The sequence below is a fragment of the Alternaria arbusti genome (genome assembly GCF_024043155.1).
Source record: "Alternaria arbusti strain BMP 1465 chromosome Unknown scaffold_26, whole genome shotgun sequence".
Lineage (NCBI taxonomy): Eukaryota > Fungi > Ascomycota > Dothideomycetes > Pleosporales > Pleosporaceae > Alternaria > Alternaria arbusti.
The window spans coordinates 196,167-209,979 of NW_026249966.1; the positions used below are offsets into that span (position 1 = coordinate 196,167).

A 13,813-nucleotide genomic window follows, 5' to 3' on the forward strand; every position below is an offset into this window, starting at 1 on the left:
CAGGCTGTCGTTCTCGCTGGGGACATTGATCGCACTTTTCTTGTTTCCTGAAGCTTGTTGTACAAATACTCATTCCACATCATCATGACATCCAGAGGTGTCTCATTCAAGGGCCTGGCCCTCAGCCTGGGCCTCCTTCTGACTGCGGAAGCACTTGACCTGGGTTCTTTTGGCGGACAGGCGGAAGTCAGGCTACTCTTGGAGAACGTTGCTGGCCAGGAAACCACGCCTGAGGCTAGAGAGATGCTTATCAAAGCAAACGAGAAGCCCGACTACACATGCACTGCAACTAAGTCATGTGACCTTGGATGCTGCGGACCTCTGTAAGTCGTCGATATGAACGTGTATAATCGGCCATGATGTTAATGATAGTCGTTAGCGATGACACCGGTACCGGTGCTTGTGGCTTTGGTCCCGTCTTCTGCGGCGACAAATGCACCAGCGATTGCAGTCGTAAATCTGAATGCGATCCTGGCACATGGGGTCTCCAGTATGCGAACCTCACCACATGCCCACTCAACGTGTGCTGTAGCGAGCATGGCTTCTGTGGCACGACGGTTGACTTCTGCGGCCCAAACCCTGTGCCGCATCCTCAGTGCGACCTCTCGCAGCGGAGTGCCGACGCGCGTACCATCGGCTACTACGAGGGCTGGAATTTCCAGCGTCCCTGTGGTAACATGGAGCCTGAGGACATCCCTTTGGGTCACTGGACGCACATCAACTTTGCCTTTGCTCTCATCAACCCCAAAACGTTCCACATCGAGGACATGGATCCAGGTACCGGATCACGATACGGTCGTGTCGCGGCCCTCAAGGAGAGGCAGCCGAACCTCAAGATCTGGATTGCTGTTGGAGGCTGGGCTATGAACGATCCGGGCCCGTACCGGACCGCCTTCTCCGACATGGCCGCCAGCGAAGCAAACCAAGACAAGTTCTTCGATTCACTGTTGACTTTCTTGAGGCGATATAACCTAGATGGCGTTGATCTCGACTGGGAGTAGTAAGTGACAAACCCTCATCATTTCTGGCTAAGCTGACACACGCGCTTTAGTCCTGTGGCTGAGGATCGAGGCGGCATACCCGAAGACTTCGACAACTACGTCAATCTTCTGCGGAGGCTTCGCGAGCGCTTGAACTCATCTGGTCGGGAATACGGCATCAGCTTAACTCTTGTGAGTAGCAACCAGTCCCTGACAAACTTCTTGCTGGCCCATCGCGACTGACCCCAATAGCCTGCCTCTTACTGGTATCTCCGCGGCTTCAATCTCCAAGGAATGGAGCCATATCTCGACTGGTTCAACATGATGACGTACGACATCCATGGTGTCTGGGACGCCAGCATCGACAGTCTCGGCCCTATTGCCCAGGCTCATACGAACTTGACCGAGATCAAGATGGGTCTCGAGCTCCTGTGGCGCAACAACATCAACCCAGAGCGTGTTGTATTGGGTCTTGGGTTCTATGGTCGCAGCTTCACGATGAAGGACCCTGGATGCATGACGGCTGGCTGTGAGTTTAGCGATGGCGCTAACGGCGGCGCATGCACGGGCACGCCCGGCGTGTTGTCGGCGGCGGAAATCAACGAGGTCATCGCCAATGGCGCCACTGTCACCCACGATGAAGAAGCGGCTGTCAAGATTGTCACTTGGGACTCTAATCAGTGGGTATCTTTCGACGACACCCAAACCTTGGGAACAAAGGTCGATTTCGCTCATCAGCATTGCTTGGGAGGGTAAGTGCGACGATATTGTTCTTGATGCATCGCGAACCTGAGACCATTGGCTAACGAGACTGCAGGACTATGGTCTGGGCTATAGACCTCGACGATGGTACGCTTACAAACGCTCTCGGCAAAAACATCCAGAGGCGACCAATGCCTACGTACAAACCAAGACAGGTCTTTGAATGCGGTGCGAGACCCGAGCTGTAGCTAGCAACCTGGGCATGTTCACGGTACATATTTGGATTCATCCGTTTTGAGTGACGTTCATAGCTATGAATCAATCGTAATCGCAATTCACATTCTGGTCTATGGCAAGGATACTTGCCCGTCCGCGTGAAGTTCGTGACCAGTGCACGGCCTGTGGGTGGCCGTTTGCCCTCATCTATTACCTTGACAAGATCAACAACCAGTTTCACGCGACGCTTACACGGATATGATGACATGTATATGATTGTAGCTAAGAGTGCTCATTAATTATAACGAAATCCTGCTGAAATGATCCGCAAACGGACTTGGCGGGTACTTGCACACGCGGTGCTCATCCACATGCATTATCTCTGGTGTCGCCGGCGCGGGAAAATTCTCCGCTGCTCCTCGCCTCCTCGAGTCTGCTATGGAACCCGCTTGATCCTGAATTGTGCGGCACCTCCAGGGTGGAAGGCGCGGGGTTGCCATAGAGGATGGCTATGCGATCGACATCCATGTTGCTGGGGCGTTGTCGAGTCGGGATGAGTCGCTCGTCTCCCAGGCCTGGGATCGAGTCCTTTTTGTATCTCATGATGATACGTCGGTTTTCGAAATTGTCGCCGCCGCCAGCGCGAGAAGGATACAACATGATCGAATCTGGGTCAAACTGCGCGTCTCGAAACATGTTCGCAGTGTTGTCGACGGGAAGCCAATCAGCAGCGCTAAAACCATATTTGTTGGCAATAACGCGCCGCACGCAAAGGTTGTTGTATTCATCCTGCAAGACTGTCCGCTCTTCTTCGTCTGTTTCCGTATCAATGAGAACCTGTACTGATTTGTGAATCTTGTAATGGTCTTCGAGGTTTTCACAATTGAAGTCGGATGTCTCGAAGTACACTTTGTCATTGTGCAGAGGAATGTTCCAAGAGGGCCCCAGCATGTCGCTCTGTTCCCAGTGATGCGGGTTTTGGTGCTCGTGGGCAAGGCCCCAGGCGTGACCTAACTCGTGGGCAATATTGGCTTCGGTACTTTCTTGACCGACACCTTCCTTGTCAGAAAGATGCATGGTCGGCCCACGGATGGCTGTCGCAGGGTTATCCACGATCTCCTGTGCGTCGACCACGGGAATGCCCAGCGTCGTGGAAAACCTGCCGTAGTCGTTGTAATGGATATGCAATACGGAGTCGCGCTTCTCTTCAGACTCGCATTCTGCATCTGAGACTGGCTCGTACTTGAAGCCATGTCTGTTAAGCTGAGCCCACAGTTCTATAGCCGATCTGAAGAGGCCCTCGAGTTTATCGTGACCCTGCGAGTTTTCGAAGCAGTATCTGATCGTCTTTTTTGGCCAGATGCGCGGTAAACCTGCTTGACCTGGCCGGCTCTCAATGGAAAAAGCGCGCTTGCTGAGTGACGAAGTCGCGTTGATGGTTTCGATGGCCGAGTAGTCAGGGCGAGGGTTTGTACGTTTGTTGGGTGCTTTGGCCTCCCAAAACCTGCTGCCACCAAAAACTCCTTCGGCGCTAGCGAGCAAGAAGATGAGAATGGAAAAAAGATGCATGTTGAACGAGTGTGTTGGTGAACGAGTGTATGAGTGAATGAGCTAACGAGTGACTTCCGCTCGAGAGGGCGAATTGGTGATATCCAACAACCAAGCAGCGGTAACAAGTATCCAAAGATTAATTGCGCCGAGTGAACAGCACACAACATACCTCGACTCAAGCCCCAGGCGACCCTGGTCTCGGCCTTGCGCAAGGCTGCCTACGTAGGTAGATGCCCATCTCCGTTGGGACCTTTCGCTTACAGTCTTTTTCGATAGAATGCGCCAATAGATTTTGCCGTTATGCAGTTCCCGCCCTGATGGCCATCCAGCCAGCGTACTATGTTAGCTTCAATCATACGTCCCCACTTGTCCCGGTTGTGGTAATCGAAAAGGGCAGGTCCCGACCCCTATCGATTACGCCCTGCTTGCATCCAATATGAGCTATGCTTGGCAGAATCCTGAGGCTAAGGCATGCAATGTAACGTGGTGAAGAAAGAGGATGGTAAAAATTTGTCCGTGGCGGCACGGCGGGTTCCTGCAGGTGAGCTTAGCCGCCTTAGCCCCACTAAGAATCTGCGCCGATAGGCTAAATCTGTCAGTTGCACCATCAAGCACTACGACATGCGGCTACGAAGCGAGCATCATCGCCGCTCTACCTGAAAGACCCTGCCGAGACATACACCCTTGCATCAGTCAGACGACTAGAATGATGGACGACTGGCCTTAACAAACTCGGCATTGTACCCAATGGGTACTCAAGTATCGCATTCTAGTTTTCGGGCCGCTGAACATCCCCTTACACCTGGACTTCAGGGCGTGTTCATTCGTTTTCGTACATTCATAGCAGAACCAGAGCAGTTCGCGATCCTCTTGCGTCAAACTCCAGTCTTCGAGGACTGGTTGTACACACTGGTCTCTCGACTACTTCCATAGCCAGCCGCTCGCCTAGCTGCTGTGTCAATTTCGACCATGCGCTTACTGCGCCAACAAACGCGTTGCCTGGCTGTGGGTCTACTTCTCACAGTCGTTGGTGCCCAAGACTCCAGTCCTACAGGTCCAGTACACCCGGGCCAGCCCGAGAACTGCAACGGATGGCATACCGTGGTCAAGGACGAGAATTGTCAGATCGTGTCTCAAACCTACGGTATATCCACGGAGCAGTTCCTTGAGTGGAACCCCGCGGTTTCCTCCGACTGTCGCGACAACTTTTGGCTCGACTCAGCCTACTGTGTGAGCGTCGGAAAGACCAGTACCAGACCCACCATATCCTCGCGTTCTACATCCACGTTCACTTCTGGTTCCAAACCATCGTCTTCCGGAATCACTTCTCAGACGGCCATCACGTCAACCCCTGCCACGACGAGCACTTCGTACAACTCGACTTATTCTGTCTTGCACCCCGTCACCTCGTGGAACGTGTCCACTACCAGTACCGACAATGCATGGCCACCTACCAAGACGCTCGCAGGGCAGACGGAAATTTGCAACTCATGGTACCGCGTTATGCCCGGCGATACATGTCAGCGAACGGTAGATAAGTTCGGTCTAAAATCCATCGACGAGTTTGTGAGCTGGAACCCCACGACTAAGGACGATTGTGAGATGCTTCTCGCCGATTACTGGGTCTGTGTTGGCGTTCAAAGACAAACAGGTAACACGGATCTGATATGGCAAACGGCCCAGCCAGACTTCACCGCGCCTCCTGAGCCCACCGATTACACGCCTGTTTCACTACCCACAGCCGATTCGAGTTTTGCACCAATCCCATCGCATGGACCTATGCCCTCCAACTGCAAAGTGTTCCATCAGGCGAAAGCCGACCAAAATTGCAATGACATTGTGAAGTTGTACGGCTACTTCTCGCAACAGCAGTTCTTGTCGTGGAACCCAGCCCTCGATGGCAATTGCCTAGGTCTTTGGCTCGACACTTGGTACTGTGTTGGCGCATACGCGGATGCTGATCTCCCACTCCCCGCACATCAGACGGCCAAACCGACGGAGGGCAAAATCCCTCTCGGATACCCCAACGACTGCGTGCGATGGTATCAGACAACCTTCGACGACACGTGCGACCTTATCGCGCTTATGTTCGGTAGCTTCAGCGAGGCCGACTTCGTGAAGTGGAATCCCTCCGTTTTCGGCGATTGCGCCGGCATCGTTTCAGATGCATGGTACTGTATAGGCCGCCCGGGCACGCCGACTACGCGTACTCCAGGCGCGCCTTCGCCGACGCAAGTGACAGAGACCATACAACCAACTGCGACGCAGCCGACAACCACTACAACAAAGCCAACTGAGCCTGTGCAGACACCTTCACCTGTCCGCGAAGGCATGGCGGGCGATTGTGTGAGCTTTCACCTCCAGCAGCCAGACGAGTTTTGCTACGCGATGGCGACAGGCGCCGGCATCTCTTTGGCGTAAGTGCTTTCCGCCTCCAACCACTTTCTACGGTTCCTTCTCTTGGCCATAGCTCTATCATCTCGAAGCTCATACTGACACTATCATATAGGCAATTTTACGAGTGGAATCCCGCCGTAGGCAATGACTGCCAGAACCTGTGGCCTGATTACTACTACTGCGTTGGAGTGTGATCTATTTGATGGCAGTACAGATCTAGGTGCAGAACGTGCCGCCTTGGCGCCGTCAAAACTTAACCAAGATAACTGTCAAGAAGTGCAAAATTGCTTACATGCGGTGATGGTGTCTTGCGGCGCGGTGTTGGACCAGATTGTGGATGGTGGATCCAGACTAGCGGCAATTGGTATTGGCAAACACGCTAGATAGATTAGACCCGTGGACCTCTCGGGCTGGAGACGGTCCAAACCCCGAATGAGAGGGGCAGTCTTTTCCCTAGAACGATGCGCGCCGCCAGCTACGTGACGCCCCTTGCATTGTACATCAGATCATTATGTGCAAAATGCCGTTCCTTGGCGGTTGACGCAGGGGTGACAAACGAGAACGGAGGCGCAATCAGCGGTCGCCTTCTTCATAACGCCAGTGCGTCGCCGCCCACATGTCTTGTGCCACACGCGTTCAGGCGGACGGTAGCTACCTCTGTATGAGCTTACTGCCTATTGCCTGATCTCTTCTCTGTCCATCAAGACCGTCCTCTTCTCGCATCCCCAACCATGTCCAGGCTCAGCGCATGGTTGAAGAAGTACCTGCGCATCGAATCGAGCCCCAAACCGCCATCCCCGGACGAGCCGCCGTTTCTACCTTCTTCGCGACGACCGATTACACCGACTTCGATCGATACACCAGCATGCCTCTTCTTCCAGCTGCCGTACGACATCCGAAGCATCATCTTATCCATGGCCTTCGATAAACGCATGCTCCACATGGATCTTGTACAGCAAGCAGGCGCATGGCAATGGAGAGGCATCCCTTGCGGACGTAATCACCCACTATGGAAGCCATCCATGCCATGGCATTGGAGAGGCCCGTGGATCGATTCGTGCATAAAGGACATGGAGGAGGGCCGGCATAGAAGCAGCGACCCAAACGACCCTGCTGTGCGTTCTGGGGTGTATGATATTGGCGCTATGGGGTTTCTGCTGTCTTGCAGGCAGGCGTACATGGAAGGTGTTGAGGTCTTGTATTCCGCCAACTGCATAAGCATCCAGAGCGAGCCCTTGCTTCTTCATCTTCCAAGACTGATCCCGCTTAATCGATTGGCATCGATCACTTCTCTGGAACTGGCGGTTGAGGCACATCGTATTGAGAAAGATGATGGCACACCCCACTTCAATATGGACCACCTAGAGCCCATTCTCGATAACATCGTCAAATACTGCCCCATTCTCCGCAAATTCTATATGTCCCTGCTTGTTTATTGGGACCGGCATCGCCACGATCTACTCACTGGTCCAGCCTTCCCCCTACTCGATGCCTTCTGGAGGTCAAGACAGTTGCGCAATATGATAGTCGAGGTGCCTGAACCGCACTATAGAGCGATCCAGTCCGCTCGGCCCATAATCCAGCACCCACGTGAAGCGCCCGCCAGTGGATGGCAGAAACGATCGAAGTGGAGAGCTTTGGACAATGAGGAGCCTCAGGTGCAATACAGATCTCTCGAGCGCTACCCGAGTCCGCCCTTGAAGCTACCGGTAGGAGACGGCGGAGATGATGAAGTAGAGAGTGCGGGATACTGGCTCCGCGAAGGTCACCCAAGATTCACCCATCTCACATCAGAATGTGGTGCCCATTAACGGCACCGCGTTACCGAGCTCTTTAGCAGAGATCAAACAAGTCGAAGTTCTGGCAAGGGCTTTAGCCTACTGAGCCTGCACTTGTTTAAGCAATTAATCTTCATTTCGCTACAAAGGCCTTGTGCACTACGCTTAACATCTAATATCTTGTAGCTAATAACTACCACACGAGAAACTACTGGAGGATGGTTCGCGATGATGCGGAAGTACCCGCTCACACAATGGGGGACTCAGTGGCAGGCCTGTGCGATGCACGATTTGGTGGGGCTGGGAGCTAGGATGCGTTTGGGCTCATCGCAGAGGCGACAGATAGCCGTCGCCCTGCATCTGAAACTCCCGATCCCATACCTAAATACTGCGCCAGCGTAAATTCGCGTTTCCTCGCCCCTCCTGGAATTGACTGGATCAATCAACGCGTTATGCATCCCGAAGTTGATGATAGAACACGTAGCCAATCCCAATCTTACTGGCGCACAGCTGTACGCGACGCGTCCCGTCTCTTGTCGGGCCGCGAAACAACGATGCGCTAGCCCCGAGATTCCTAAGGGGTGGCAAACCGTCGCGCTTTGCTTTTGCCGCTACTGACAACCTTCTCGCCCAACACCATACTATCAAATCGCCCCGACGATCACGGGAATACAAGTACCTTCAATCGCGTCGGTCGTCATGCAAGATGCATGCACTGGAGGTGCTTGCCTAGGGCCAGGCCGCACGTGGGAGTCTCGCAAAGCTATTCGCGGCGAAGGCAGGCGCGAGCAGCAATTCTACCGGTACACCCGATCATCCATTAGCTGTTTTCAACTATGCTTTGACAGGACTGATGTTTCCGTAAAGATACTATGGCCCTTTCCGGCAGATGTCTGACTATGGCCCCCAATATTGCGACGTGCGCAATCCTGAGGCGAGAGAGAGACACAAGGCCGTCTCGTGCCCCGATAAGATCCTCACAGCATTTTGCCAGCTGGGTGCTATGAGATTGAGGGCTCGACGTTGTTTGATCTTCTTCTTCGATGTTAACCATGCCTACATCATGGCCGAGGCGACACAAACGCTATCACTCGTCGATGATGCGATCCACGAACCCGGAGATGAGATGTGGATGGGTCACTCTATCATTCCCCGCGATGTTGCTTGTTGCGAGACGACCGTCAATCTTCCTTCGTTTCCCATCTCCAGTGCTGCAGACGGCGACATCCGGAAGAGCGCCTTCGTAGTAAAAGACTTGACCAAGCATCCGGACCTTTCTACCAGGCCATACGTCACTGGCTTTCCCAACGGCCGCTTCTACGCAGGTGTGCCCATCACAACACCATCTGGAGTCAACATCGGTGCATACTGCATCCTCGACGACAAAGTCCGCGATGGAATCTCGGAGAAAGATCTCAGTTTCTTGGGCGACATGTCGCAAACTGTTGTAAACCACCTCGAATCTGTACGTGCTCTCTCAGAACGGCAACAAACCAATCGCATGGTGGCAGGTCTTGGGGATTTTGTTCGAGGAACGTCGGGTGCCGCTCGCAAAGCGTCGCCCGCAACTAATGTGCCTGTGAAGAACGGCGGCGTCGAAGTTCAGGAAGCTTGCTCAGTTCAGTATCGCTCGCCCGATGCCTTGATGGACCCCACAAGTACTCCCGAAACGACGCCTTCACAGTCTGTAGGAGTGTCCCTATCCACTCAGCATGAAACCAGCTCATCGACCGGCAACGCGCAGGTATCTGAGAACCCCACTTTTCATCATCATCAGCGATCGAGCGACTATAGCGGAGCTCCCAGGCTAATCGATCGGAAACATGCGTTGCCCGATCCACATGTGCGGACAAACACCGTGAATACACCGAAACATTTGGCTTCTCCAGCAGAAGGCTTCACAACCCATCCACGGCCTCGTCGACGTGAAGATGCCGACGATCCCAGTAGTACGTATCAACGTGCTGCGGAAATTCTTTGCCAATCACTCGAACTAGACGGTGTCGCCTTCCTCGACGCCTCTGTCCGAGAATTTGGCGGACTGAGCGATTCACAAAATGCGGAGTCCAATGAGGGGAGTAACGCTGATAGCGATGATTCGGCTGTCGTTTTTTCACATTCTGACCCTACAAATGAGTCACAAACCGAACATGCAACCGCCTGCCAGATGCTAGGCTTTGCACAAACAACGCGAAACCACAGCATGGGAACAAGATATCCGACGGGTGAGCCTCCCACGAAATTGACGGAATCGTTCTTACGCAGGCTCATGCGTCGTAATCCGCTCGGAAGAGTTTGGAAGTTTGACGAAGACTTCAGAATCTATTCCGAAGACGATGTTTCTTCGGACGAGTGTGGAGCCGGTGCCAGTGCTGCGAGAACACGATCATCAAGCAATGAACAACGCAAAACCCATCGTCAAGATCGACGAAATGATGGAGATATCCTGCAGGGCGTATTTCCCGGATCACGTTGCATAGCGCTCAATGGGATATGGGACTACACCAAAAAACGGTGGGCGGTTGCGGGTCTCTACTGGACGTGTGATCCACTCAGAAATATCGCCAAAGACACCGAGATGCAATTCGTCGATGCTTTCTGTGACATCATCGTTGCGGAAACCAAGCGTCTGGAGGTACTGGGCACCGACAAAGCCAAGTCCGACTTCATTTCGACTATATCTCACGAACTTCGCTCTCCACTACATGGTATACTGGGTTCGTGCGAGCTACTAGCGGAACAGACGTTGGACGATATAGCTACGTCCTTTGTCGAACAGATAAACTCCTGCGGACGGACCTTGCTCGATATCATCGAACATCTTCTCGACTTCGCGGATCTCAAGAGCCGGCGTTTGAGAAAGGGTGCTGTAAAAAGCTCGAACATCAGCCAGAAGCTTCTTCAACCAACCACGAGCTCTACTACCGACGATCTGAAAGCGCTAGACGTGAACATAGCGCTTGATGACTTAACCGAGGACGCCGTTGTATCGACCGTATACTCCTTCTATTACGGCCAAAATGCGAAAGATCACACTCATCCACCGGTCATTCTCGACATCGATCGATCCGACGGCAGGCCTTGGCATTGCAGCTTAGCCACAGGCGGCTGGAAGCGCGTCTGCATCAACCTCGTCACCAATGCACTCAAATACACGCCTTCCGGACATGTACGGGTCTTCCTAAAGCAAGAGCCGAAACTGGGATCGCGGCGACGTTTTGACGCTGTGCTTACCGTTTCCGACACCGGAAAGGGCATGTCGAAGAAGTTCCAGAGCGACCGTCTCTTCCATGACTTTGCTCAGGAGGACACATTGTCCGATGGTCTAGGCCTGGGTATGCACATAGTCTCCAGGATTGTGTATGCAATGGGTGGTAGTATCGAAGTAGTAAGCGATCAAGATGGGACAGGTACCTGCTTCACTGTACGGGTGCCGCTCGAGGATCACCCGAATAGCGAGCGCCGCATTGCAGCTTTAAACGGAAGTAACGTCACCCCGAAGGCCTTCGAAGGCATAAAGGTTGGTCTCGTCACGGGACTACATCCATCGGCCAATGCTGAAGTTAGTCCAACGGTAGCGGCTTCTGCGTTGGCCATCTCCTCTATCGAGAACATCCTCACTTCACTGAGCATACGGTCTGCGCGATGTGAGTGGCAACGCAGTAATTTCCACAATCTCATGGTCGTTGTGGAAGCCGACATCAATGAATGCCTTCAGACCCTCCGAAAGGAAGCAACTACAGACGATGAGGCTGGAAAAAGTAAGGCCAACATTGCGCCCATCCTCGTCGTGTGCAACAACAGTCCGAGTGCACAGATGCTTCGCGACCAGTGGGCAACGGACGAGCTTCAACCTCATTTGACGATGGAGCATATCGCTTTGCCTTGCGGCGTGAAACAGGTGGCTCGAACAATATCGTCTCTTTTGCGCCTGCACGAGAAGCGTACGATGACAGTCTCAGAGCGGCCAAAAGCCCACGAAGAATTCAACAATGGTCTTCTAGCGCATGGAGTTGCTCAACACAACGCTAAGACGGATCATCAACTCCAGATACGAGCTCTTGCTCCACGGTCGGCTGCAGCAAAGGCTCCTGGTGTGGGACAGTTCGGGGCCAAGTCAGCAGAAACACTGGCTGAAGTCGCAAACGTAGTCCCGATACGACCGTCGCCAGCAGAAGTCCAGCTGGTACATCACCCGAGTCATCGAGTCTTCGACCCTCAAGCGCTTTCGTTCTCACCATCTGCCACGCCGCGAATGCCGGAACCCCCTCTGATTAAAGTACCACTCGCTTCTGTAGTTGTGTCGGCCACGAAGATGCCGACCCTGCTTCTCGTCGATGACAACAACGTCAATCTCAAGCTTCTCGCTGCCTTTGCCAAGAAGCACAAGTACCCTCATCTTACCGCTCAGGACGGTCAACTTGCTGTCGACGCATTCGTGAACGCTCACCAAAGTGTTGCATCACAACAAGGCATTGGGCCACACGCTGTGAGCACGGGAGCATTCGGAATACCAAACGTGATTCTTATGGACATCAACATGCCGGTCATGGACGGTTATGAGGCTGTTCAGCGGATCCGGTCATACGAGAAGAAGCATCGTATGGCGGCATCGAAGATTATCGCTGTTACTGCGTTGCAGTCAGAGGCTGCACGGGCTGAAGCGTACGGAAGCGGCTTCAATATGTTTCTGAGCAAGCCGATCAAATTGCAAGATCTAGCGAAGCTAATCCCGCTTCTCTAAGAAAAGACTAGTTAACTACAAAGTATATGTATTAGAAAACAAGCTGTCTTAAATACTATATTCTTCTATTAGTTACTTTATCTTATAATTATAATTTATAAGAGAAACTTAAAGAGTAAAATTCTATAAGTATTAGTATATTTAAAATACTAACTTAAAAGCTAAAAGTAGTTATAAAACTTACTTAGTACTTAGTACTCTTAGTATAACTAAGTACTACTAAGTAGTATATATACTTATTAGTATATAGCTTAAATACTATACTTTTATAGTTTAGTATCTTTAACTTTATAATAAATAAAATTTAAAGTAATTCTAAATAAAATTAAGACGCTTTACTTTCTAGTTATGCTAAAAGATATTATCTAGATTTTAGTAGAGCTTAGTAGTTTCATAAGTTTTAAAGCTTATACTAGTTATATTATAATACTATATCTTACGCTACGCGCTTATTATATTACTTCTATCTAGACTTTTTTACTTCTATTTAGTATAATAAATATTATACTTTATGCTATATATAGTATATAGAGTAAGTTAATATAATATATTATATTAACTTTCTATAGTAAGCTCTTTAGGCTCTATCTAAAACGCTAATCTTTATAATTATAGTAATACTTACTATAATTATATTTTATAGCTAATTAGATAGTTACTTCTAATCTACTAATTAGTATATCTACTTTTATCTAGTTCTTTATAAAGTAGAGTCTTTACTATTATCTAAAGTAAGATAGAAGTAAGTAATCTAGTTAGCTATTTAAGATAAGATAATTATAAAAGTTAGTATTTTAGCGTATTAGCGTTTTATAAACTTACTATAGTAAGTTAATATAATACTTACGTTAGGTTACTACTATAAGTAGAGCTAATAAATATTAAAACTTTAAATAGCTATATACTTATAGTAGTAACCTAATATAATATATTATATTAATCTACTATATAATACTTTAAATAAAAGTAAATATAACGCGTATAGCGTAAAGTATAATATATTAAAACTTTAGATAAGAGTAAAATAATTATATATAGTATAAGATATAACGTAATTACTTACGTAAGTAAGTATATAGCTAATAAGATTTTACGCTAGCGTAGACCTAAAGGTCTATACCTCTAAAAATTTAAAATATAACCTCTTAGTGTTAGCTAGAATGTAGAGTAGCTTTAACTCTACTAGAAGTTATTTTAGATTTTATAAGTTAAGTATATATAGCTCTATAAGTAGACTAATTTATATTAAATATAACAACTATACTTTCTTTTTAGTATTTTAAAATATTATATTATTTTACTATATATACTATAATACTCTTACACTATTCTATTATTTTACTAAATATACTAGTATACTAACCTATTCTCTATTACTTACTTACTAACTAAGAACTATCTTTTATATTATCTTAGAATAACCTTCATACTTATCTAAGTTCTAG

At 49.9% G+C, this 13,813-nt stretch overlaps 4 protein-coding genes across 4 annotated transcripts; 3 read left to right on the forward strand and 1 right to left on the reverse strand.

The window, feature by feature from the left end:
- Window positions 1-84: 84 nt before the first annotated feature.
- On the forward strand, window positions 85-1,930 carry J4E86_010898 (uncharacterized protein; the record flags this gene model as incomplete). Its single annotated transcript, XM_051451392.1, has 5 exons — window positions 85-323; window positions 380-1,000; window positions 1,052-1,172; window positions 1,233-1,732; window positions 1,798-1,930. The coding sequence occupies 5 exons, from the start codon at window positions 85-87 to the stop codon at window positions 1,928-1,930; spliced, it is 1,614 nt and encodes a 537-aa protein (XP_051297512.1).
- Window positions 1,931-2,261: 331 nt separating this feature from the next.
- Window positions 2,262-3,467, reverse strand: J4E86_010899 (uncharacterized protein; the record flags this gene model as incomplete). The annotated part of the gene is made up of 1 exon (XM_051451393.1): window positions 2,262-3,467. The coding sequence occupies one exon, from the start codon at window positions 3,465-3,467 to the stop codon at window positions 2,262-2,264; it is 1,206 nt and encodes a 401-aa protein (XP_051297513.1).
- Window positions 3,468-4,418: 951 nt separating this feature from the next.
- J4E86_010900 (uncharacterized protein) lies at window positions 4,419-6,040 on the forward strand (the record flags this gene model as incomplete). Its single annotated transcript, XM_051451394.1, has 2 exons — window positions 4,419-5,866; window positions 5,959-6,040. The coding sequence occupies 2 exons, from the start codon at window positions 4,419-4,421 to the stop codon at window positions 6,038-6,040; spliced, it is 1,530 nt and encodes a 509-aa protein (XP_051297514.1).
- Window positions 6,041-8,687: 2,647 nt separating this feature from the next.
- On the forward strand, window positions 8,688-12,289 carry J4E86_010901 (uncharacterized protein; the record flags this gene model as incomplete). Its single annotated transcript, XM_051451395.1, has 1 exon — window positions 8,688-12,289. A coding segment is annotated over one exon (3,602 nt), but the record flags the coding sequence as incomplete, so codon positions are not given.
- Between the last annotated feature and the right edge of the window lie 1,524 nt (window positions 12,290-13,813).